The sequence below is a fragment of the Pezoporus wallicus genome, unplaced genomic scaffold (assembly GCF_028554395.1).
Source record: "Pezoporus wallicus isolate ANWC-B61680 ecotype Strahan unplaced genomic scaffold, APGP_CSIRO_Pwel_v1 contig_5542, whole genome shotgun sequence".
Lineage (NCBI taxonomy): Eukaryota > Metazoa > Chordata > Aves > Psittaciformes > Psittacidae > Pezoporus > Pezoporus wallicus.
In genome coordinates, this window is record NW_026640165.1 from 1,085,943 (window position 1) to 1,113,048 (window position 27,106).

At 41.6% G+C, this 27,106-nt stretch overlaps 1 protein-coding gene across 5 annotated transcripts in view; it reads right to left on the minus strand.

Annotated features, from left to right (window-relative positions):
* Positions 1-273: 273 nt before the first annotated feature.
* Positions 274-27,106, minus strand: part of SRPK2 (SRSF protein kinase 2) — a 152,342-nt gene continuing 125,509 nt past the window's right edge. For 3 of the 5 annotated variants that reach the window (XM_057417808.1, XM_057417810.1, XM_057417809.1), the window contains 8 exons: positions 26,382-26,628; positions 24,622-25,110; positions 19,784-19,884; positions 19,576-19,683; positions 8,926-8,995; positions 7,962-8,054; positions 7,436-7,528; positions 274-1,946 (listed from right to left, as the gene is read on the minus strand). In XM_057417808.1, the coding sequence (XP_057273791.1) occupies positions 1,762-1,946; positions 7,436-7,528; positions 7,962-8,054; positions 8,926-8,995; positions 19,576-19,683; positions 19,784-19,884; positions 24,622-25,110; positions 26,382-26,628 (1,386 nt within the window). In that variant the 3' untranslated portion in view covers positions 274-1,761. The remainder of the gene's footprint in view (positions 1,947-7,435; positions 7,529-7,961; positions 8,055-8,925; positions 8,996-19,575; positions 19,684-19,783; positions 19,885-24,621; positions 25,111-26,381; positions 26,629-27,106) is intronic. The other 2 variants (XM_057417812.1, XM_057417811.1) reach the window with 2 other exon arrangements.

The window sequence follows — 27,106 nt, forward strand, 5'->3', positions numbered from 1 at the left end:
TGTTTATCATGGTTAAACACCTTGTATGAAACCCTCTCAGTCTGGTCACGTTTCACGTGGCAACTGCTCAAACAACCCCCCCCCCCCCCCGTGCTGCATCACCCCTTGGATGCTCTAATATGCACTGGGTGACATATAAGTTACCACAAAAAGCTGCTTTTCGCTTTGGGCCAGGGTTCCCCAGCCCCTGCCCACCCCCCATCACGGACCTCGGGAAAAGGCAGGGTTGGAGTCATGGCAAAGGGCAAAGAGTCCAATGACCAGCACACGGGCTGAAAAAACAAAACACTTTAATTAGACAACTGCAAGCACCTCAAACAACGGGTTATTGTTACAGCATGGGGCGATCTTCTCACAATCTAGTTATTGCAAAGGCATGTGAATAAGTTTCATATGGACAAAGTCAAGAGAAAAGTGGCACCGTAGTTACATGAAGGTCAGGAGTCACCTTACATTCATCCCACCGACTTCTAGGAAGAGGCCAAACTACACCTCCTCCTCCCTGTACATTCCTGTGTTGCCTGTGAACTTCAGCCTACGCAGCCTTTTTGTGTCCTAGGAGACATATAATTGTGGCGTGCAACTTACAACAGGTCCTCATCGTACGTCTGCTCATGGCAGAGAACAAAGCTAGTGCAATTTGGTTTAGAAACATGTAAAGCTGTGAATGGAATGAGCATGATCTCGCTTCTTGGACTACTTTGCCCACTGCACTGTAAACACTGGCAGCTCTATCCTTCCTCACCTGATACCAAGCGCATACTTTTATTATAAAAGATCAGTAATTTTACACAGAGTGGTTCTCATGCTCTACTTTTAATTACTGGATTTTTTTTTTTTTCCTTAAGGTATAGTACAACTTACAGTGCTTATAAAAAGGCAACACCATATGGTACCATGTCTTCACTATCACATTGGAAGGGAAATCGCTAGTTTCCTTTTCTTAAAAGCACTTAAAATAGGCGAAAGTTCTAAAAAGGAGTGCTAAATGACAATGCATACTGTTATTAGAAAGAAGTCCAGCCTTCCTTTAAAGTGCCGTTTGGGGAATGGAATCCTGTAAACCAGAGCCACTTGGTTGGAAATCCAATGAATGGGAACTGCTACAGAATAGAAAGTTTGCACAATTCCTTAAAGCAGTTTGAAGTCCACTACATGCAATTGGTTTGCTAGAAAGCTCTCTAAAACTTAAGTCGCTTTACTCTGAAATTGAGTCCCCAGTCCCATATTTAAATGGAAATAAACATTTACAGGGTGCATTTACATACACTATAATACAAGGATGACATCCCTTTGCCAGCAGATAAAATTGTACAGTTCCTCGCCATAACTCGGTTCTGCCTTGATAAATTTCTTACACTTGTAAATTATATAATATGCATCAGCTAAAATATTTTTTTTCTTTTTTCTTTTTCATAAATAGTTACAAAACTTGCCAAAACACATGGGGGAGAGTTTCCTTTGTTCCAAAATCTGACATCTGAATGCCACACAACACAAGAAACAATGCTTAAAGACACAGTAAGTGTTTTCTGAAGAAAGTGGGTGAGTAAACTACTAGCTGAAGACAGAAAGACCACCCTTCCCCAAGAACACAGTGCACAAAAGCAAAATGTCAAACAGTACCTCAAGCAAAATAAAGGTCTGAGGATTGAAGCCAGCTCACGTGTGATCCTGCTAAAGAACTGGTGACAGTCACCGCTTAGGTCCAATGCATTGGGAAGTGCTTGCTGGCTTTTATTGTACAGCTGGGAGACTCTGCTAAGAATTCAGCCATGGATGCCGAAGGCATTCTCCAGCCGAAGCGCGCTTCTCTGGGACCATTTCTAGCATGGGGATCAGGAAATCTGTAAACTGTGCAGCATCTTCATGAGGCCAACCGTACTTTTCCACAAGCACATCAAAGAGACTCCAAGGTTTCAGCTTGGTAATGTGTCGGAGCTCTCCTGCAAACAGAGATGTTACCGCATTAGACAAATCCCTCCTTGGCCCTGTGAGTGACTAATCCCTGTGTCATTTTTCTCTCGCTCTGCATTCACAGCGCCTTGGCCAGGCTGAGAATCGTTTGGGAAAGGTGGTACGCTGCCAGCTTGCTGAGGTCCTCAAAGGAGCAGAGCACATCCAACGTCAAAACCAAGAATCAACCTACAGCGAATGCCGTGACACCCAGTACACATCACTTCTGGAGTTTCACACTGTCTCTCCCATGCACAAAAAACACTCATTCACTCACTCCTGTGTGCTCGCACCATGGGCAAAGAACACCAAAGGCTTTTCCTTCTTAACCAGCCAACAAACTCCAATGTTACACAAACTGCCCCCATCCCAACAAGGAGGTCTCCGCACCACAGGCTGCTGCTTCGCTGCGTGGCACTGGCTGACAAGACACCAGAGCAGCGCCCCACTCCAGCCAAGCCCAGCCCAGAGTCTGGCACTTGGACACTGCTCCATGTCCCAGACAAACCTCCCCCAGGAGGCCTGGTCTGAATCCTTCCTGAGGAGGAAGCACCTGCCCCTCCCCACGGCTCCTCTGACCCACAGCCAACAGCAGCTGCAGGATTTGAGCTCCATCAAGGAGGGGGCACTCAGCCAATCTGGCAGTGTGCTGGGGACCAGAACAATGAGGGAGGCGAGAGCCCTTCTGCCATTCAAAGCAGCAGTATCATCCAGGTCTATCCCACAGGTCATCTGGCACAACAGGGAAGAAAGATTCTGCTGGCTGCTTCCTGCACCTCCACTGCCATCCCCCTTTTCCCAGACACGCATCTGAGCCAGATGGTCTCCACATGACGATCCACAGAGACCCCTGTGGTTATTCTGTGACAGCCCTAAGCTGCAAGGAGGGTGACGGGTTCTCACCCATTCTGGAAGCTGAACGTAACTCTTCCATAGCTTCACAAGCCCACTGCACCAGCTGGTATGGAGCACACAGGCCATACTATTAGAAGTGAAGTGGTTTGGCAACTTGCTGGTTGTCCCTGGCTCTGATCCACTGCCCATAAAATGTCATCAGACATCAGCTCTCAGGTCTGTTTCTGTACATCCCTGTGGCTACAGAAGTTCACGGCAGGAGAAAACCGCGTCCTCAGACTGTCCCAAGCGACTGAGCATCAGAACGCAACAGATGGAAACCACCCCAGGTCCAGGAGGACACAATTCTGCTGCCTCAGGCCACAGCAGAAGGTTCTAGGCCAGGTACCAGAGCAGCTCTCCAGATGCCATCATACAGACCCCCAAACCAGCAAGTGTGCAAACACTCCATCACTTGCAAGAGGAAGACAAGAGACCTGCTGTACCAGAGGTGCTGCCCACAGCTGGGCCTGTCCTCTTTCCACTGTACAGGCAGAAGGGGTGCTCAGACAGGAGCAGTGAAAGCAGCAGGTATATCCTGCCGGGTTATGTCTGCACCAGCATGTCCCACCAGTACCCACCAGTCAAACCAAACGGGGCTCTGGTTTGGGCCCCCAGTCCTATGGTATGAATGAAGGGAAAGGACAGCACATCCCAGAGAAGTGTGTTCATTTCCAGGCTCACTCTCAGCCCTTCACAAACCTTTGTGCAGCTCTGAAATTCAGCTGCTGAAAACCTGACCCGTTTGAAGGTTTCCAGAGGCGTGCACTGGTGACCACTAACAAGAACAAGCAGAAAACCAGCTCACAAACATGCACAAACTCAGGTATTACACAAAGTGATAGAAAAGAGTGACTCAGTTGCCAGTGGGGGTTAAACCATGGCACTTGTTATAGACTGCAAGCAAAAAAATGGCTAAAAACAAGTCAATGCAGCTGTGTCCAGAGCTTCCCCAGCTGACAGCATTCATTGCAAGGGCTGTCATAATCATTTACCAAACCAGACTGGCTCTGGGGGAGTGTCTGTGTTTCCATGCAGCACTGTCTTCACTTCTGTACTCAAATTACATCGGTTTAGGTACCTTCCCTCCCCTCAGGTTGTATAAAGTGAGACTGCAAGATAAGGCTCCTGGTGTTGCCATTAAGGCAAGTTCATACTGTCTGAATACTCCTTATTTTGTGCATGCTGAACTTGAAGTACTCAAACTAAACCCAAGCTAATACCAGCACACCCTGGGCAGTACAATGTTCTGTTGTGGTTTTCTGCTGAGGAACAAGCTATTTTAGCACTATGGGCTGGAATTTTCCTCAAGAAATTCCATATGGATTTCAGAAGACAGGATGCAGTAAAAATTATCTTTGTGGGGGACAAGAACTAAACCAGCTTTTAATAAGTATCATGATGATGACCATGGAATCAAAGCAGGCTGAGTAAAAGGCAATTTACACAACTGAGGTGGATGAGAAACTCAGGTTTATTTTAACGTGGTGGGTTCATCTCATTTCCACCCTGAGGCGCTGGAGAGCAGCACAGGAAAGGAGGTGTCCGACAACAGAGTTTTCATTTGGTTCATGAGGTTTCACAGAACCACAGAATGGTCTGGGTTGGAAGGGACCTTAAGATCACCCAGTTCGAACCCCTCCTGCCACGGGCAGGGACACCTCCCACTACACCAGGTTGCTCAAAGCCCCGAGGGTAGCAAGGCAGTGCCGATATTTAAGGGAGGAATGGAAAGCACAATCCCATCGGTCTGACACCATCAGCAATCAGGGCATCAACGTGAATTGTCAAAGAAATGCTAAAACTGTTGCAGCAAGGGAGGACTTTCCAACAAAAGCTCTTAATTTATTTTTTATATTGAAGCACACAAGAAATATCCAGAGAGGACAATGGAGCTGTCAGAACTGTAAAACCCCTGTGGCCAGAGTGAACGCAGCAAAGAACCTCCTGGAAAACAGAGTGTTGTCAGAAGGAAATTGCTGAGGAAGTTTCTGAGGGACCTGTGGGGGTGACAGTGGTATTTAAAGATCTCTGTGCTGACCAGAATACAAAACACAGAGCTCATCTATGAAATCTGTCAAAGACAAATTTAATATGCGTCACCAGGGAAGAGAAGGATGGGTTATTAACAGTGAGAAATGGATGACTCAAAGGACTGGGAAGCAACAGTGGGAGATAACCTGCTACCATGTACTTTGAGGACATGCTCCCGAGAACTAACACAAGAACTGCTGGTGAGGCCCCATGCCACAATGGATGGAAGCAAGGGAGGTGGGGCAGAGCCCTCCTCTTCCCTTCCAGCAGCACTTTTCCTTGTCACAACTTCCAACAGGCAAAGCCAGTGCCCAGCCGGCATCTCGCACAGGTTAGGGAGCGGGGCTGGCAAATATCAGAAGAGATGAGACCACGGTCTAGAAAAACCAAACCTGCACTTACAGTTTGTGTGGTGGGTGAACCAGGCTTTTTGAAGGGCTTACATCCCACCCCGAGCCACAGCAGATGGTGCCTCTGAGGAATGCCAATATGGATCAGGGCCCAGAGGACAACAGTGACACTCTGCACTGGACAATGTTCATGGAAGCACATGAAACTCCCCATGGGAATTTTACAAACTTCCCTTTTCTGTGTGCCACAAACGCTGTGGTTCTTCTCTAACTGCTTGGTCATTTTAAAGTTCTGTGGCATCATTAGAAAATGCCACCTGGTATGAAGTGAAAATGAGGAACACAAGATGTATATGCTTTTAGAGGGGACAGGCTGGGGGCTCTCTCTGATTCAGTACCTGCCTCTGACAGTGGCACAGGAAGGGCAGGCAGGATGGGCATCCAGGATCAAACCAGGAGCATTTGGCAGGCCCTGCCAGGGTGCTGGAGGGTGCCTCCTGCCCAGCCCTTCTATTGCTTTATACATTTACGGACCTTTCAGCCCTGTTTGTTCATGTCACAGAATCCCAGAGTGGTTTGGGTTGGAAGGGACCTTAAAGCTCATTGGGTTCCAACCCCCGGCCATGGGCAGGGACACCTTCCACTAGGAGCAGGTTTCTCAAAGCTCCGTCCAGCCTGGCCTTGAACACTGCCAGGGGTGGGGCAGCCACAGCTTCTCCAGGTAATCTGTGCCAGCACCTCACCACCCTCACAGGGAAGAAAATCTCAGTTAACACGGGACTGGTTTGAGCCTACCGATCCAGCCTCTCTCTATAATCCCCAGGCTCCGACTACCTGCTGTGCAGTAAGTGCCTCTTTTAAATTGGAGTTCCACTGGGTGTCCCCCAGCTCTCACATGGTGGGTGCTAGCAAAGAGCAGCTCTGTCTTCAGCTTATCCACTGACCTGTAAATCTTCATTATCCCTCCAGCAACCTTCTCCCCTCCACACTGAAGAGCCTCAGGGGTTTCAGACTCTCCCAAACGGCAGTTGCTCTATCTCCTTGATCATCAGTGCTGCCCTTCTTCACACTCTGTTTAACACCGTGACATCCTCCTCAAGGCAATGCAAGCATGCAGATGTCCCTGCTTTGCCAGAAATACCCACACAGAACAGGCAGCTCCATGCAAGGGGGGGGATGAAGCACTGGTTGTCTCCTGCCTCCTCACCCCAACCTCTTGCAGCTCAGGCCCCCACATGCCCCATGGAGCTGGTCAGCACTGGCCCTACCAACAAGCTGTGTGCCCAGGTGCATGGAGTAACAGGAAAGAGGGAAGCCCCAGCACTGCTCGGCAGGAAAGCACCCTCACCATCGACCCCAGATGTTACACATCACATAATGGGATGCTCCTGACATCCCTGTCTGTCCTTACAACACAGTGCTGTCTCATTCACTGAGGGAACAAAAGACACTCGAAGCATCCCCACACTGTCTCACGTGTCAAAAACCTGCCTTTAGGAGCAGCCCGTGCAAAGACGAAGTCCAAAGACAAAAGGACTGTTGGGCCCAGAGTGCTTGCTCAGATTGGTCACTCCCTTGCAGCAATTCAAGGGGTTTAATTTTAAAAGGGCTTGCGTATGACACCAAACACAGCTAAGTGCTTGCCTATGGCTCTGGGATGCGGGCGTTACAGTAATTCAATGTTTGGAGTGAGACAGCACAGTGCACACTGAGCAGCTTTCTCCATCACTGTCCTCTGCACGCTCTCTCTTCAGGGAGGTTATGAGTGCAAGGACTGACTGCATGCAGCTGTGTCTATTGCCCAGGTATTCCATTCCCACCTTGATGTTTCTTATCAGTAGCATCTGCTGGGCCATGACACACGATCAAAACTAGCTGACAGACCATTTTCCATCACATTACAAGCTATGCATCACTTGATTCCTTACACTTGCACAAATACTGGACAACAGATTCACAACAGATTGACACAGACATGTTAACAGCCACACTTTGAGTACATCCCAAATGGATTTTAAATGAAAAACTGAAATGAACACTGCAAATCGTGTTTTTTTTCAGAAAGCCAAGTTTACACCAAAATTCTTCTGTAGTAAGAGCTCTCCATTTAAATGGATATATTTCTTCAGTACCCATAAATGAACATATTCTCCTTTTGGATAGTTTTATGCTTTAAATTAGTGGTGCATAAATACCGTTACCTTTTTTGGTGAAAAACTCCTTGGAATATTTCCCCAACATAGCGTATTTTCGAGGGATTTTTCCCAGCAGTTCAATGATCAATGCTATGTGGTCTGCATTGGAGAACATTGCCAGCAAAACAGAAACATACAACAGTTTAATCAGTACATTGCATGCACACACTAACACTGGCCCGGCACAGACAGAAATAGATTGATCCTGGTAAAAAAGACACGTGAAGACTGCTCAGGGGCTAATTTGGAAAGCTGCTTTCAGCAAAACTTCCTTCTCAAAGCAACATCTGAGGATCAGCTGCTTCAGCCAAGTTTTGCTGCACAATTTCAAATGGAGCAATGGTCATTTTTCAGTGTTTAGCTAAAAAAAAAAAAAACAGTAATTTTGTCAGATTCCTTCATATTTTGTTTTCCAAAAGCAGTTTTTGTTGTGTGATTTCGGAAAATGCTCCTCAATGGGCACGCTACAACCAGCAACAGCAATTCCACTTCTGTCTGCATCACGGCACCTTTCAAGAAGAAGAGGTACTACCTCTGCGATTGAAGAATTCCCGAGAATATTTTCCAGATAGAGCAAAGTGCCTTGGGATATTGCCTAGCAGCTCTATGATGTGTGCTATGTGGTCTATGAGGGAGAGAAAAAAAGGATACGGGAGTGGAAGGGGCAGGGAAAGGACGGGATAAAAAAGAAGAGGAAAGAAACTGGAATTAGTAAAAAATCAGAAATAGTTTCAAATCAACAATGTTTGCAGCAAATCCATGCAGAGGTTTCCAGGATCAGCAGAGCTCTGGCATCATTAGTAGCATTTAGGAACAATGAATGATGCCCACATTACCACTGCAAAGAGTATTACAAGCAAACAAGCATGGAAATGGACAGGTATACAAATGGAAGCAGGAGTTAATTGATTTAAAATAAAAAATTAGTAATTGCCTAATTCAAATAAAAATACACAATGTAAACATTATTCCAGTGTCACTCTTACAAAGAGAAGATACTATAAAGTTCAGATTTGTTGTTTCTTTTCTAAACTAAGATGTTGTTATTCTCAACCAGGTTTCCACACATATGCAGTCTTACAAGAAGGGCAGTTTAATTCCTTCAGGCAGTTGTTAAGTGGATGAATATCTGCAGAAGGGAGTTTTTTGCCCACCCATTGCTAGTGATGGAACTTAAAACTAAAAAGAAAAAGATCGTATTTATATTCTGAAAGCAATGCGTATGAACAGTTCACTCAAATCACAGTATCACAGAATGGTTTGGGTTGAAAAGGACCTTAAGATCATCTAGTTCCAACCCCCCTGCCATGGGTAGGGACATTTCACACACTAGACAATGTTGCCCAAGCCTCTGTTGAAGCTGGCCTTGAACAATGCAAAACTTAACCCCACCATAAGCTCACTGGAAATTTAAGAAGAGTGTGAAAATATATATATACACATATATATATAAATATATATATGTATCTCCATATAGTATCTCAACAGATTCATACCTTCATCCCTGGAATAGTCTTCACCAGAGTGTGGTTCAAACAAATAATCTCCGGTCGCTAGCTCAAACGCCTATAACATAACAGACATATTTATGGGTATTTGAAATAAAGTTTTTGATCTTAAATTGTCAGCAGAACATCCGAACTATCTCAGAACCAAGAGAAATTAACATTCAAAAGCTCAAGGCCTACAATGGGATCAGACACTGCGGAGAGGTCACTTACCTGGGGACCATCATTCCTGCAGGGCAAACACAGCATGAACCCAGGCTTTGGAGCAAGTCCCACTGGGACATGAGGCTGGAGATTTGGAAACAGGCAGCACACCCAAACCCCCAGCATTTCTGCCCACTCAACCAGCATGAAGGAAGGAGACGGACCAGGAGTGCGGACCTGTGGTCCCTCCCCAGACCCCTGGGCTCCACCAGCTGACCAGGGAGTATTCCAATCGGTCCTGGTGGCTGCAAGCAGCAAACAGCATCTGGCTGCGGAGGATGATGATTCTGAGCACATTGGCTGCATGGGGGTGTGGAGGGGGCATCAATGTAAGGCAGCATTAAACGCACCTTTAAATACTGATGTACTCTCTCTTGATCGTGTTAAATATGTGTAAGTCAATGAAGCTGAGAGAGAGGTGCTTCTAAATATATAATAAAGAGCTACACTTGTATCTGAAGGTTAATTATCTGTCAGATTGCATGCTAGGGACAGAAATAAAGCCTGAATCACAAATAAAATCCACTTATAACTGTAATTAATCACTTGTACTTAGCAAACAGAGTAAGCTTCCTCAATGACTCTAAATCTATAACAGTTTTAAAAGGTATTTTTACTGAATCCCAAGTCATCAAAGTATATACTGCCATCCTGGGGTAAAACACTGAGGCTGAGACTGATGAAGGAATCCAGATTAGACATCAGGATGACTGATCCCTTCAGGCCATTCACAATGCTTCGATGGGATGCTAACCCCATGTTAGGAGAGGACAAAACTGAATTTCTTTTGATGGGTGTAATGGCTATTAAAAGTCTTAAAGTACTGAAATAACTGTAAGAGCCCATACTGGTGCACTAACATGGAATCATCCAGTCTAATTTGTTAGACTATTCTCTTTCTGCTCCAGATCACCGATTACCCCAAGCAGCCACAGGAATCTAATTCTTTCCAGGTGGTTTAAACATCAAACCGTTTTCCATCTCCAAGACCAGGGAAAATATCTGATCCAGAAAATCATTCCAAAAATCAGGTAGAACTTCCTGGCACAGTCCTAGGATGGGATTTCACACCATTAAGACGTTTACTACAAAATATTCATCTCCTGAAATTCTGTTCCAATTCCTAATCTGGAGTTGTTAAATCACCTGCAAATTTAGCCTATTTATGGGCACTCGGCTTCCTCAAGCTGTGAGTTGCAGTGTCATCCAAGAGAGCTATAGCCAAAACAATTCATTGCAATCACACAGAGCAGCCAAGAAAGCAAGAATGCCCCTTGTTGACACTGAATGGGGCCTTTAATTAAAATCACTAAGAAACAGTCATTCACTTTTTATTATTCTACTCTTAGCTTCACATTGAGAGTTCTCATTTTACACTTAAGAGAAAAACCTCAAGGACTTCATAAACCATCAGGTATTTAAACTGAAGAGATTTTTAAAGTAGCCAGAAGAGATCACTGGTGGAGATCTCTAAACACAACATGGAGAATATTGTTATTCTCCTGAGATGAGACTGAGAAGCCCCAGGTGCTCTCACTGTATCTCACACCAACGTATTCACTGGAAGAGGCAGACAAACCTTCCCAGGAGAACACATGCCACTGGGGCTGATTTCTGAGGACATTATGAAACTCTCTGGTATTTAAACAGATTCCTGGAGAACAATGGAAATGCAGTTGAATTTAGCCACAAAGGTAAGACTCCAAAAGAATACAGCTTCTGTCCTAAAAAATGAACTATTAATAGCTCCATGTCTGCATGGGACTAAGAAGATTCAATTGGAAAAACTAAAAACTGTTCAGTGAGAAACACAAGAAGCAAGCATACCACTGTGATACACTGAATTTTACATCAGCTTGCATATAACAAGAGCTGCAAGCTCTCATAGATCTGAGATATTTATACCACCCTTTTGCTGACAAAAAACTCAAGCTTTTCAAAATTATGATGCTGCTCCTTTTGTGCTTTTTGTATAGCCCTGACTCCATGCCCAGCATGGACTGGAGCGGCAGGGTCTCAGACATCTAATATCCTGACTCTCCTTAAAGGACTCTGCACTGAGAATGAAGAAACTTTGGACTACTGCACACAGGGACAGCCCAGAGACAGCCTTGTCTTTTGGGTGCTGCAATATGTATCTGTTATAATACTTTTTAGCATTCACACATGATGACGTCTCACAGGTTCATCTGTAGCAACCAGATAAAAGGTTCCTAGATATCTGTAGGATGGACTAGCTACATAGTGCAAGATAAATTACATTAATTTGGCCTTATTTAAAAAAGAATAAATCCTTGACCTAGGTTTTTACCATAAGGTAAAAGACACAGTGTTAAAAATGCACTAATGAGCATATAAATAGCCATAACTCACTGTATCAGAGTTGATCTGCTCTTTAAGCTGATGCCCAAAGGCATGGTGCACTAGAAAACACGTGCAGTCCCGTTACTGAGTCAGTGCCACCACAAGCAGTTCTCTCTGCTGGTACTCAGAACTACAGTTTTGATGATGCACTGCTGCTTTGGACTTCTGAGTACTTGTCAGTATTTATGGACACTCCACACTCAACTGTAGATGCATAAAACACCCAGCCTCCAATTGCTACACTGACACTGATAAAATCAGGAGGTGGAGACCCTGACAGACACCAAGTTGAGCACAGGTGACCGGTGCACTCCTGTGGTAATGCAGTATATATATAAGTGTGTCATCAGCCCTGAATGGAAAGTGACTTCCCCTCTCCTCAGTACGCACATCTACATCTGCAGACTGTGGTGACCAGTTTGGGGCCATCAGTATGAGAGAGACCCTGCCAAACTGGTGAAAGACCAAGGAGGACCTCTAAGATGTTAGGGGCTGAGCAGGAGGAGAGGCTGCGTGGGCTGCGGTCAGGTTGGAGAAGGGGAGGAGCAGGGGGGATTCAGTTGCTGCACTCCACTGCCTGAAAGGAAGTAACAGAGAAGATCAAGATATGCTCTCCTCAATGAAAGGACAACAGAGAACAGACACAAGCAGCAAGATGGGAAATTCCAACCAGGTAAGAAAATTCTTTAGTGAGATTGGCTGGGCATTGGGACAGGCTGTGGAAATGCCATCCTGTCAGCTATGTACAGCCTCAACTGGTTGAGGCTCTGAATAACCTCATCTGACTTTAACCTTGGTTCAAGCAGAAGGTAGACTACTAGAGCTCTCTCTCCACCTAAATTTGGCTGTTATCTCTATGATGGTACAAGTACAGATGAACCATATTTACTTCCCCTTTGAAAGTATTAATTTATAAAAACTAGTTTCTTGACAGAAATCTGACTTTGAAATACCATGATCTTTTTTTACTTAATGCTGACATTTACCTCAACAGAAATCAGCATTTCAATTATTATATGGAGATAACAAATGAGATACAGCACACTCAACATATGGCACAAAAGCCCAAGGCAATCATCCATCCTACTGACTGTGCTGGCAATTGCTACTTAGCACTTTCCTAAGGTTACTGCAGAAGAAGAGTCTAGACTGCTCTTCTCCATCTGCAGATGGGGAACCTTTCATATAAATGGTCGCATTTCTGCTTTTGTAGGCTCTGGAGAGGCTATGATTCCTTTTCTGCCACGTGACTGTACACGAACCTACCACAGTACTGAACTGTTGGCATCACTGTTGTATATTATAGATCCATGTCTTATCACACAATTGGAAATAGCTACATTTTCACTGTGTGACAGCTGAGTACTCAATCTGGTGATTGAACATGGATGCATGCCTAGTGAAAGCTGTCTGGGAGAGGATGGAAGAACAATTCACTTGGACTGCATCAGCCTCCCTTAATTTCTCTTATGAAACCCCAGCTGAAAAAGGACAAGCTATAGGCCAGAATGATCGTTTTGAGAGATGAGATACAGTTCCTGGCCAGAGCTTCTCTGCCCCCACTAAAATGAAGAGCTGTGAATAAGAAGATTGTAACTGCTTTAAAAACAGGCTTAGTTTTAAGAACGCTTTTCCACAGGTAAGTGGGACCATGAAAGAAGAGCAAAAAGCTTTCCAAGATACACACACCAGCTGACAGTTTGTTCTCCCATGGTCATCTCCCCCTGAAGAGTCACGCAATGGAAAAATATAAAAGGCATTTTGCATGGTTAGTGCTTGGTAAGAAGAGTGAGATATCCAAAATGGAGACACGCATGGGATGTTTGAAAAGGAAACAGATTTCTATCATTTCCTGTACTCTGATCTCACAATCATGCACACACTGAGTGGCTGCTTTAGAGAGTCAGTTTCTTTGGAAAAATCACAGAATCACAGAATTGTTTGGGTTGGAAAGGACCTTAAAGCTCATCCAATTCCAACCCCTCTGCCATGGGCAAGGACACTTTCTGCTAGACCAGGTTGCTCCAAGCCCATCCAACCGGGCCTTGAACACTGTCAGGGATGGGGCAGCCACAGCTTCTCTGGGAAACCTGCTCCTGTGCCTCACCACGCTCATCATTTTCTTTTTAATGTCTCGGGTTGTCCACCCACCACCTTCAAAAAGGGTGTACAGTGATTAATAACAGCATTTTGTACTGAATCTGCCTACTGAAAAATATGTGAAATATACGACTTGAAGCTTTTCTCTCCTCTCAAGCAGATTTCTGATTTCCTATTTTTCCTCAAAATACTGCTTCTGTGCACACTAAGGCTTATCATCACACCTTTGGTATGTGCTACTCACACATATGAACATGATGATACTCATGATCCCATAGAAACATGATAATTTTTTCCCTGCTTACCACACAGGAAGAGTAGTTAAGGACAGCTGCTTCTCCACCTCACATGAGAAGACATCATGGTAACAAGTAAACTGGGGCCTGAACTACAAACGCTTGGAGGTACGTTTAATACTAACATCATAAATTACTATATTCTGCTCATTTTTCTGTCCCTCCAAGTTCTCTCACATAAATAGAAATGCTCATAATAAAATACACCCCTCTAGGCTTGCTTGCCTTGTAGTAGCATCTCTCTCATTTTGTCTGTCTGCTCCCTTCTCCATTCACCCCCATAGTATTTTCTTTCAGAATTTGTACTCTCTTTGGGTAGATAAAACACAAACTATAATTTTCTCCTCCTTCCTGCTGATCTACACCTATGATCTCTTTGCTAGTTCGTATTATAAAAAGAATCAAAACTCACCACAAAAACCATCTAAGTGGTAATAAACTAATCTTGCTGATGTCATAGCTTGTGACATAGCTATCTCCTCCCTACCACTCAAACAAGACTGTACATAGTGAACAACAAAAGTCAGATGATTTGACTCATCATTTCAGGGGTTTTTCCTGTCTCCAATCCAAAGAGCATAAGCAAGGAAAAGCAGTGGAATCATGGTGCTTGCAGTCATTTCCAGGAGCAACACAAAGGGATGCCCTCTGCCAGTACTAACTCCCTTATCTTGCCAGGATTTTCTGGCAGCAGCAGTTGAGTACTGTGTTCCATGGGTTTGAGATTTATGAAACGCTAAATCATGCAGTGCCTATTCAGTTTCTGCTCCACAGAAAGTACCCCTCTCAATACTGCCAATGTGGAAAATCAGCCTGATAAGATTAAACAATCAAGGGTGGTTTCAATCCTACCAAAGACACTGCTGGCTCCAAATCTGCTCCTTTTTTGGGATGAAAACATGAGATGCACCTCCTTATTGGCAGAATTAAAGTAGGGTTTAATACAGCAAGGGAATGTAGAATTATCTAGAATTTCATAAATGTGAAGAGAGATTCCCAGTATCTAGCTTTCCATGGGAACAGCTGAGTATCCCATCTAAATAGGCCACATTGTTAAGAAAAAAAGAAAGGGCACTGTACAACTTCCTTAGCTAAACTGAAGATATGTCCAGCAAAACACAGCGCAATTACTGAGACACAGAGTCACCAAAGGCTGGGAAAAAAAAAATGCAATTTACACTACACTGCATCCTTTGCTGAGCACAGAACAAGTGAACTCAGTCCTCCATCGCAGTCAGGGGAAGTCCACTGGCATCTATCTCCTTCCATTAGCCCCACAGCACATCATGCGTGCACTATCAGCCTCCACAGATAAACAGCATCCTCTTCTTTCCTCTGCCTTTTTTTCTTTTTCTTGAAGACTCTTAGACTCTGGTCACCTGAGCATACTCACTCTCATCCTTTAAATCTGATACAAAAAGGTTTGAACCAGGCCACACCAAATCATCTAAAATGAGAAGGTTCACCTCGGAGGCTGTTGGCTTACAGTGCTACTTATTCACCAAAAGAAAGAACTGTAAGGTTATTAGCACTGAGTTATTGCTCTCTCTTTTGCTATATATAGCTGGAGTCCTTACATGCCTCTCTTTATGTACACTTCCAGTACAAGCAATCCTCATCAGAATCTCTGGCTACTCCCATACTAAAGACAATACACGTAGAACAGAGTATTCTTTCCAAGATGCACCAAAACCATAGAGTTGATGGCTAGATGAAGCCAACTCATGTCAGCAGAGCCCAGGTGAGGAGAGCACTCCATGTAGACAAAACATACCATGTCCTAAAAGCCAGATTCATAAGGGGGGTATTCTGGAAGTTGCTGTGCACACATCAACACAAATGCTTTGCATGCTCAAGGCACCATTATCAGAGGTTTTTGTTTAAAAAACATCACCATCACCATCTCCATCCTTATTACTGAAGATGCAGTAAAACTGATGAGGCAAATGGTATGATGAAAAAAAGACAGTCTGCTGCCGCTGTGAGAAAACATAACCTCTGTGCTTGATTTAACACAAGCCATAAATATTGGCCATAAACGCAAGCCAACACAAGAATCATAGAATTACAGAATCACCTTTGCTGGAAAAGATCTTTAAGGTCACCAAGTCCAACCCAGTAGCTCTGCTGCTCTCACATTCTGCCAATGCTATTCCCAGTGAGCAAGATTATTTCATCAGCAAGCAAAAGGCAGTGAAAAACCTAGGCTCAGAGATCCATTAAGCACAAGATCAAGTTAAGATCCCAAGTGACTCCTGGTCCTAAGCATTCCAAGTGGTCCATCATAAAATCCAGGAGACATGGTAAGACTCATGTAGTTTGTGTACACATAAACCTCTCTCACAGAAACCCTATGGATCCTAAATTATTTCAAAGAATGGCCTGGTGCTTATTATATTTTTTTTTAATAGAGACATGATCTAGAATCTGACACAGTAGTGGACATATAGCACATGGAGAATCTCTTCAATTTTGCAAGCTAAGCAGTCTTCATATGTGCTCTTTACCACTAAGCAATTGTCTGGACTACTTCTGAGCAAACCCTTTCAGAAGAGTTTGGCAGCCACGGTGTGAAAAAAAACATCGCCCACTGAGCTGGAGAACCGACCATCACTCTGAAGCATCACATCTGTCAGCAAGAGCTACACAGATGGAGAAGTGAGGAGCACACCTGGATCAGCCTCTCAGAATACTGGTCAGAAATCTCAGATTTTAAGGTTGTGGATACACAAAGCACTACAAGATGCATTTGCACACAATTCCATTCAAGTGAGGTCAAAATATTTTGAACCCTCTTTCACTGCAGGTGCAGAGAATTAGCTCAGCGACTTAGCTGTGAGCAAAGGTTTTCAAAGCATAACATCTTCGCTTTGATACTACTTTATTACACTTTTCATTCACATTAATTCACATCATTCGCATTAGTTACAGTCTGTGCCTTATCATTCAGTAGAGAAACTAAGACAAGAAAGCTCACCTAGGGTCAAAATCATGATGAGAATGAAGGTCGGGATCTGTAACTATGTGACACGGTTCCCACTGCAAACCCACGTGGCACCTTGCTTATCTGTTCATAAAGGTAGTATCTGACAGGTGGATCTGAGCAGAGCCATTACTTACCTATCCTGAACACAGCCTCAACCTTAGATCACTTATTAAGAAAAAGCTACTAAATTACAGACTTTCCTTTTTCTCCCCTTTATTTTTCAATTAAAAAGGAGAAAATGATAAATGCCACATGCAATCATGAGCTGGTAGGACACCACCTTATGTGTGCTTGGTATTGTCACACTGGGCAAAGTACAGAAAGATGTAAACTCCCCAAGAAAAGTCATAGCAGTACTGCTGGACCACTCATTTTACATACTACTGCTTCCAAAAATGTCCTTAATGACTATGGACTTACTGTACGAACAAAGCAACATGACAAAGAAGTCTCCCTGCTTTCCCTTGAGAGACTTGGACAACATGGTCAACGGTAATGTGACCTCTGCTTTGGCTGAAAATAAACCGCCCCTTCAGCTCCTGCTCCAGCACACAATCCTTTGAAAACACATCTACTAGTTAATATTATGGGATAAAGTGGATTAAATATGAAACAAGAGCAAGATAACCTAAAAGGACATTTTCTGAACCACATTCAGGCACAACAAGGAATCCAAACTTGAGAAAGCAAGTGGGACTAAAATGGCATTAAATCACTTTGGTACTTGACAGTTCTTGGCTGCTTTAGGGATCAGAGAGAATAACATTGTAATTTCCAAAGACAGCCTTAAGTTTGTTGGGAGTTTGAAATTCCACATCAGGAATGTTTCCCTGGCTGTTAATCTTTGTTACAAGTCTTCTGCAGAAATAACTCTTAAGATCTTCCAGTCAATCCCTACCTCGGAGCTGTTTTCCATCTGATACAGGATTAACAGGAACAGTACAATGACCCATTTCCTCAAGCACACTGGAATAAAAGCAAATCCTGAGGGGCTTTGAAATTATTAATTTAGGGGATGAGCTTGAGAAACTGATCTCTATTCTTTTTAACATAACTATTACAACGATGACAACTGAATGAATGATTTTATGTCAGTGCTGTGAAGATTATAAAATTTCTACAGCATTTTCTATAAGCAAAAGACCAAAGTCTGTGGCAGAAAATAATTTCCAGTGTTTCTACCTCAAATGTGTTACTCCTGTTAAAGCTTATGTAATGAAGAAGCAGAAGTGTAGTTTTCTCATTAAAATATATCAATTTCATAAATACCTGTGAATCAGAATTAAGATACCCCCAGTGGCAGAGATAGATGCTCATGGGGTTTAAAGGACTCTCATGAGGAATGCTTATATAACATGGAAAAAGAACTGAAGTGTAAGGGGCTGGATGACCCCAAGTATTGTAAGAATACTGTATTTCCTAGGTTTGATATTGCTATTAAGTGCCCCACTTTCTTTAGACACAATCCTAGACAGACTTCAGCCTTTTTAATGTGGCTTTAGCTACATGACTGCATATAAAATTAGCATAGGGTAGGTAAGTACAACCTTAAAGAAAGATGAATCTAACGTATTAAATATCTCTAATAATAATTCTGCAGTTAGTTAAGAGAAGAATCATTCAAAAAATAACGGATCAAAACTGTAAAATACTTTCTATGCTTTGTTTTCAATGTAATGGAAAAATTCTACATTTTGCCCCAAATGAAAGTGTAACTTTGGAAATGGATGTTCTTTTCTGTGTATTAAAGCAAAAGCTAGAATTAAACTCCAAAGAAAATATATCTGCAATTTTACTTACGGGTTAGTTACTTTCAGCACATGGCTTGCTGAGCTTATAATATCTGTAGGATTTTATGTTCCTTTCAATCCTCCTCCTCTCCCTCTGAGCTTTGCAATTCTTCTCATCACCCACGCCTGCAAACTGTGTCTAGTATTTGAGTCCTCTCCTCCTCCTCACACACTTACTCTTTGCAGACATGTATTTGTAAAATACAAAGATTTGAATAAGTTTTCACCTTTAAAATAGACAGATACTTCTAAATGTATTTTCAAAACTATCTTTAATGAGAAGATGCATGTAGCTTATTTGTCCTCAAAGAGATATTACAAACAAAATTGTTTCAGAAAGTTGAATAATGAACTTTTTACTTTTTCTGTTCTTAAAGGTTTCAAAAAATGTATCATTTCAGTTTAACTGTGTTAAAACTAATTCTACAGAATGTTACCATGTATTTTACTAATAAGCTAAATCCTTCTCTTTGAAGTTTAGAACCTAAAGCTGTGATTTGCAAGCCTAATCTGATGAATATTTTCACTGCAGTTGGCAAGAATATGAAGTATTTCGCTGTTTTGCTACTTTATGCAAGAAAAAGGAATGAAAACACAGCAAACAGTTGTATAGATTCTAAGATAGGAAGGAAACATGCAGTTGTACTATTTAGGTTCAACTTTGTAATTTAAAATACACATGTATTTCCCTACAAACTTGCATGGTTTTGACTGCAAGTTTAAAATGCATCAAATGAAAACGAAAACTGATTAAGAATACTGCAGAAAGCGAAACAGAAGGGGAAAAATCAGCAGCAGCTATCTGATATATTATTTATGATAATGTATTTGTGTCAAAACCATTCACATCAGGTTTCTCAGTTTTATTCTTATAAAATACACATTGTATTCTTCTTACCATACATGCTGTACTCCAGATATCAGCAGGTGTACTGTAACCTGCTCCTATTAAAACCTCTATGGATCTATATTGTCTTGTCTGGATGTCTTCTGTGAAGTGTTTATGCTAAAAAAGAAACAATCACATTAATGGGAAAAAATAAGAATAAAAAGGCCTGTTCTAAACAATGAAGGCTAAAGAGCAAAAATGATGCAGTGATACTTACCACCCAGCAGGCATTCCCCAGGTCAGCAATTTTAACTCTAATTTTATCTGCATTTCTTGGGTCCAGTGGATTCACCAGTAAGTCAGCAGCACGAGTTTTTGCTAACACAAGCAAAATGCAGAACAGTTAGTATTTTAAGCACACTATGCATTACCTCTAAGCAGTTTTGCCTTGACACTTTATCCAGTTTTGTAATTCATGGAAGACATCAAAATCATTTGCTGAATGTTACAAGAAATTTAAGCAACACAAACAGGATTTCTTACCTTGATTTCTAAATATCCTTACAAATTCCAAGTGCAAATTTTTGCATTAACTGCCAAAAGACTATAATTGGAATATCAAGAAGAGCTCTAAGCAGAAAGAGTCCATATGTTTTCAAGAACAGATTAGGACAGAAAATGTTAAACTCAAAGAAGTACAGATGAAAGAGTTGTTCTTAGAACAGTCTGGCTGAGAAAATAAAATCCTGCACTTCCATTTCTGGTTAAGGTAAACAAAATATGGCTGGATTTTTTTCTTCTTTAAAAAAATCTGTCCCAAGGGGAAGAAGTCACCAAAACCTGGCTTACTTAAGAGCCTGGAGGATTGTCACACATTTCACAGACAACTCAGTGTTGAATCAAAATTCTCGGAAGGTCCTAATTTGCGTTGAGTATGATCCAACTAGAAAGGCATAACTTTAATCTCATTAATCCTGCCACCTTTAGAGGCTCTTGGGACATTGATGATCCTAACACAGGACAGTGGAGGACCGCTGCTTTTCTTTTTTATTTGACATACCACCCGCCAGCTCCCAAACTGAATTGGAAAGAAAGCAGATTGACTTGAATGTGGATGACAGAAGGAGATACCACAGATCACATAGCAGGAGAGGACTGATCTCAGTTTACTTATCCCAAAGCTATGAAGATCAAATTGGAAACTGCTGGCAAGATAGGAAAGAGGTACTAGATCCAAAAGACACTGGGACTCCAAATGGGATATAATGATCTGTGAAAGTACCATAAGCATTGGAAGAGGAAAGTACAGCAGACACGGGGCAAAGAAAAAATACAGCACATCTAACAACGAATCAGGAATGACTGAAATCAGATGAGGATCTTCAACTGCTGGGACAGCAAGGGTAATTGAGCCATCAGGGCACTGGTCAACCAGAAAAGAAAGTGGCAGGATCCACCAACGGAAAGAAAGAAAGAAAAGACGGGACTGAACAGCAGAAGACAGAAGTGGCAGTGACCTCAGCAAGAGCCCTCTAAAAAAGCTGCAACAGAGTCCAAGACTCGAGTTCAAAAAAACCCCATCACTATAGGGCAATAAAAGCAAAACACACTGAGAGAATAAAGCTGAGGTTCAGTACTTAAAAGATGGTTAGTCTTCAGTAATCTTAATATTAAAATCTTCCCTTACAAGCATGCTGCTTAATAGAGTCTAATTTTTCTAAACACAATCACATGCATTATTCAAGAAATACCAGGACCTTTCTCAATTCACCAGCCCTGGCAAAAATGAAAACGTGCTAGATAAATCCTTCCCACACATATTTCTGAAGGTGAAGGACTGCAGTAAATAAAGTGGAATGAAGGGGTGGAGAACTCATCAGTAAGACATCTGAATACATTAGAAAACAGCTTTCTTTAACCTTCTTCTAGGAGAGGGACATGACAAGGTAACACGAAAATGCCTACACTTTTGTGTTTTTTTCTCAGGAGCTCATTAAGTTTATGTCCCTTATTTTCTGAGAGATGAATGTGACCTTGGATTCTATATATGACAAATGTGGATCATTCACAACTGAAAGTGAAGTCAAGAGGAGCACACTTTTTAGTAAGTACTCTCAAAAAAGCATCCAAAGGAGCTCAACCTGAGCACAAAATCAGTAAGCATTTCTGGTTTTCACTTCTGTGTGTCCTAGTTCTGTAAAACTGAGAAATATCACCTCCTCTTCTCACAGTCTCAGCACGATAGTATACTTAGTAAACATTTAAACACTGGAATGAGGAGGAGAGTCATGAGGAAATTAATAGATCTATTTTAAGGGCATTTGGTCACACAGTGAAAACTTGAAAAAGGTAGGAACTTAAGAGCTGCTCATCCATTGAACACAAATTGGTCTGTGCATTGAATGAGGCAAGTATCTCCAAAAAATAAGAGATCATGTTACTTTATAATGTACAGCAATGCCCAGACAGAGAGGAACAAATAAAGTCCACTTCTATACTAGAAAAGGGCATTGAAGTTTTAGGAAAAAAGTAGCAGCATTTAAAAACATTGAATAGGCTGCAACTTTTACCTTTCTTCTTTTGAAATACTCTAATCTGTTTTATTACTGTTTAACTCAACATTATTATTGATGCCATTAATATTAACATTTAGCTTTTCCTCTTTCCGTGGAAGAAGTAAATTCAGCTATGGCTAAATTTAATCTTCCTTCTTTGCACAAAAGATGCTGCTGATGAGATAACATCAAGGAGGAATTAAGTAGGTTTGTCTCTCCAGCTATGGAGATACACTGCTCCCATGACACGTGATGACAGCTTTACTCCCTGGAGGCATGACAATTTTTCACATCACACCAGGAAAAGAGCAGTAGAGGCTTTCTGCCTATAAATACTGCCAGCAGCACAGAGGAAGAGGCTACCAGGCACCTAGGAACCTCTTGTGTATCATTTCAGGGACTACTGAGTTTAAGGAGATGGACTGGAAGACATACTTGCCTGGAACTTGACATTTTCCAGAAACACAGCTCTTCTCAGTTGTATTTTATTTCACATTTCTTGCCTACCTGCAGATTAACTTACCTGTCAGACTCTGTAACAGCTGTGTGAATTGCTCTTCTAAAGTCTTAAACCAAGAAATACATTGACTGTACTTTTCAATACATCTCTATTTATATTTAGTAACTTCATCTGGGGACAATGTTGACAGCAGGCTTAGTGATCTTCTCCCTAAGCTATCTCATTTTCTTCTGTCTGCTTGCAGATCTAGTCTCTCAGTATTTGATTAAAGTTGAAACCCATATATTTATCATTTAGTCACTGGCACTATAAATAAAATCTATGTGTAATACCCTGCAGCTATTTAATTCAATGGCAAAAAAACAGTTCTTTGCAATGACACCAAGATATCACCTTCCATGTCTTCAGTAAACAGGACTTAGAGGCAAAAGTTTTGGACTTGGAGCAGTTCTGGTGGCCAGAATTTAAGTGTCCAAAACCATGATGAATACGGAAAAGCCATAATGAGTTGAGGGATAGCAACATGCCTTGCAGTGACAAAGACTTGTTGAGTTTAATAAAAGATTAAGAGGGGAACTGTTCGAAACAGAAAAGAACCATCAATGAATGAAAATACAGCACATTACAGATTTTTTTCATGTGACTGAAGAAAGACGTAACAAGTATTTATAGCTAAAAGCTGCAGCCAGGCAAATCCAAACTTGCAATGATTCTCCTGAAATAATTCTGAGTACTGACCAGTGGAACGCACTTCAACCACACCACACTCTTTAATTATTTCATTTGTCCAAATCAAGAGCAGGTGTCTTTTTGGAAAATATGTTTTAAGCCAAACACAAAGGTTACTGGACTTAATAGTTGGTGTATTATTGGCTTGTTATAAAAGGAAGTCAGGTTACATGATCTCATGGTCACCTTCTAGAAGAATGCCTAACTGCAACCATGAATTTCCTTTCCTCTTTCCTGTGAAGACTGACCTACCAATGTGAATACTTAACTTAAAATAACTTACCTCACACCCGTAAAAACAAGTTCCATAACAGAAAAAAAGTAAAAAAAAAAAATCACAGTTTGGTTTTCCTCTTTTAAGACAGCAGATTTGTCTGAATTTAACGAGAATGTTTTTGCATTGTCTTCCAAGTGCATCTATCAAACTCCCATTTTTGAATGCAAGAAAAGTCACCCAATTTACTTAAAGTAAGCTTAGCTAAGCTACTGCCTTTAATGAGACTCTTACATTTATTTCTTAACCTAACCACTGTCTTTCTATTCCACTTATTTGCCTTTTTTTATTGTAATACACACCCATGTCACTAAACACACGTCTTCCATCAACTCAAAGTGGGTTTCCCCACTCTATTTGTAAAAGCCATACAAAATTAATGCACTTGCTTTTCTTCAAACCTGGTCCTAGGAGGTCAAAGTTCACCAGAATGCTTTGGGACTAAACTAACTGAAAATCCCCCTCTTACTTTCTAGATACCTGCTCTGCCAAAAGTGTTCTAAGACAAAATACTAAATGTAAAATACTAATAAATGAGAATTGTATGATTCAATGAGCAAAATGTTCAGTGTAGATAAAACCAACAAGATGATAGCCAGCAAAGAAAAAGGGGTTCTCAGCAGTGGGCTGCAGCTCTAACGTAACCCTAGCAGTGGTAAATCTGACCCTGTATTCCACCTCCTCCTTAGGTTTGGGAACAGCTAAGGAAGAGAGCATGTGGGGGCAGTCTGCGCAGATTTTTCTGACTCAGACGCTGGCACACTGGAATCACCTTTTCCAGTGGGCACTTTTCAGACACAAATGCAAAAGCAGGCCAAGACTTAGCAGGGTCAGCTAAAAGCATTTAAAACACTTAACCTGTAGATAGATAAATGGTGTGATAGAGGTTTTGTCTGCTTTTATCAAAAGGTCCCTTTGTGTTACTGAAAGTTTCACAAAAAAGCTCTAAAACAAAAGTAAAATCTGCATGTATGCGTCACTGAACACAGATAAAACATATACATAAGGTTTAGCCCCACTACTTATTCTACATAAGACACCACCTATGGCTGCAAGAGACTTCAAGGATGCTGTATGCCACTACGAGGAATACTTACTTTTTGGCAAATCCCCAGTGCTTGAAGCTGAAACTGTTCTGCTCCTGTCGTGAGATGGGCTGCTCTCCTCTCTTTCTGTTACAGCTGATCCTTCAGAAACAGCAGAACCACAAGCTACAGACTCTAGAGCCCCAGAGAACACTGAAGCTGAAAATTCAGAGAACTGTGACTCAGGAATTTTATGACGTCCATTTGGCAATTCACCATTAAACTGTTCATAGGAGCTGCTATAAGAGTAATCACTTTTTGCATTTGGCTCATCAAGATTATACTCCTCTGCATTTGGACATTCTTCCTCTTCCTCATCTTCATCTTCAATCTGTTGTTCCAACAGGAATGGGCCGTTGACAATATGGCCATTTGTTTTGGGGGATTCTATCCACTTAGGGTCTGTAGGGTCAGTGTTGACAAGTTCCTGCTCAACGTCATCATCTTTCTCAGTGTTTTCTTTCTCTGTGTCTTCTTTTTCATCCTGATCATCTGCTTCACCTGAAAAATTTCAGTGAGCAACACATCAGATCATACATCAATAATATGACATTTTGAAATCAGGCATTCATCATTTTTAACTCTTCAGTAACTACCTGACTTCTGACATCACACAAGGAAACTCTAAGTATCAATAAAATATGCAAAGACCTTGAAGTCTAAACTGAAGGCAAAAGAAAGAACTAATTAATAAGGATGCTGGAAAAAATAAACAATGGGGAGTGGTTCAGGAGGGAACAATTCAGAAGATTAGAATGTTATCACAGAATCACAGAACTGTTAGGGTTGAAAGGGACTTCTGGAGATCATCCAGCCCAACCCCGCTGCCAAGGCAGGGCAAAACCTAGAGCAGGTTACACAGGATCGCATCCAGGTGAATTTTGAATGTCTCCAGAGAAGGGAACTCCACAACCCCATCCTGGGCAGCCTGCTACCATGCTCTGGCACCCTCAAAATAAGGAAGGTCTTCCTCATGCTGAGGTGAAACTTCTTGTTGTTTAGTTTATGGCCATTGCCCCTCATCCTGCCACTGGGCACCACTGAAAAGAGTCTGACACCATCCTCCTGGCACCAGGGAGAGAAGATGCATGAGGTCTTGAAAGCAAACTTTACAAATCTGTAACTCAATCTGTGTCAAACAGGGAGTCATAACAGAAGTAGGAAAATTCACCTAAGAGCAGAACAAAACTAAAACAAACCAGAAAACAAGTCTCAGCAGTTACACTTTTACAGAACAAGCAAGAGTTCATGAGAAAACCTGGGAAGCAGGAATGGAGTTGGAGCGTAACAAATATACTCCAAATCACTGGGACTAAACAAGAATTTTAATACGGCATCTTACCAATTTTATTGAAGAAGCTGCAGTTATTACTACCTGACAGATCATTACAACAAACACTGTAACAAGGGGAAAGCAACAATGACTTAACTACACTGAAGTTAAAAAATACAAATTCATGTTGATTTTCTTCTATCTCATTAAGAAACTCGGTTATGCCACCTAATGTGACATGACAACTGGCTGTTCTACTGAACTGTCTGTGTGCTCTTCTGTGGGATTTGACAGCAAGATTGCTATTGATGTTTTTCTTCACCTCTACAGTAGGTTTGGCTCCTGCTTTTTAGACTTTCTAGTTACAATTTTACCTACAGCAGAAAACGAAACTTGATGATTTAGGACAGTTCAGAGATTTTGTTCAGTGCACTAGATGCAATGCTGCACTTACTATGAAACAGTAAATTCAGGGTAAATAAAAGCAGGTAATACTAACCATCATCATTTCCAGGTTCTTCATCTACTACCTCTTCTATATCAGCTGTTTTTAGTTTCACCTCTGGGTGGTACTCATCTTCTTGCTCATTTGATGGTACAGACGAGGTTACATTTTCTTCTATTTTTTTCCTTTCAGCTTCTCGCTCTAGTTCTTCTATTTCCTGCAGGCGTTTCTCCAACAGCTCAGCTTGCCTCTTCTGTTTTTTCTTCATTTTTTTCTTTTTGTTTTTGGATATTTTTCCAATCTGAAATATTAAAAGAAAGCAAACTAACAAAAAACCTAAACGATTATTCTCAAGGCATCTCATAGCCAATTCACTTCCAGTATGATTACTTTTAATAATTATTTTCTTACATTAGCATAAGCAATTAATACAGTACATATCTTTAATATTAATAATGGCAATTATTAATAAGTAAATATATTGGTTTTCCCATTTTACTTCAAATAAAAAATGATGTAGGGTTATATGAGACAAAAAAAGCTACTGAAATGTTACATAGTTATACACTGTTTTACGTGGCTGTTTATTAGATAAAAGAGCAAAATATATCTAAAATATCACAGTGAATTTCCTATGATCCTATAATCTCAACTAGGCACACTAATATTCAACTTTAATCTAGATTAACTGTTGATGTTGCATGTGGAAGATAGGCTGGTATCATACCTATTTACATACAAATTTCATACATGATTTCTCTCTGTACACCGAAGGAAAT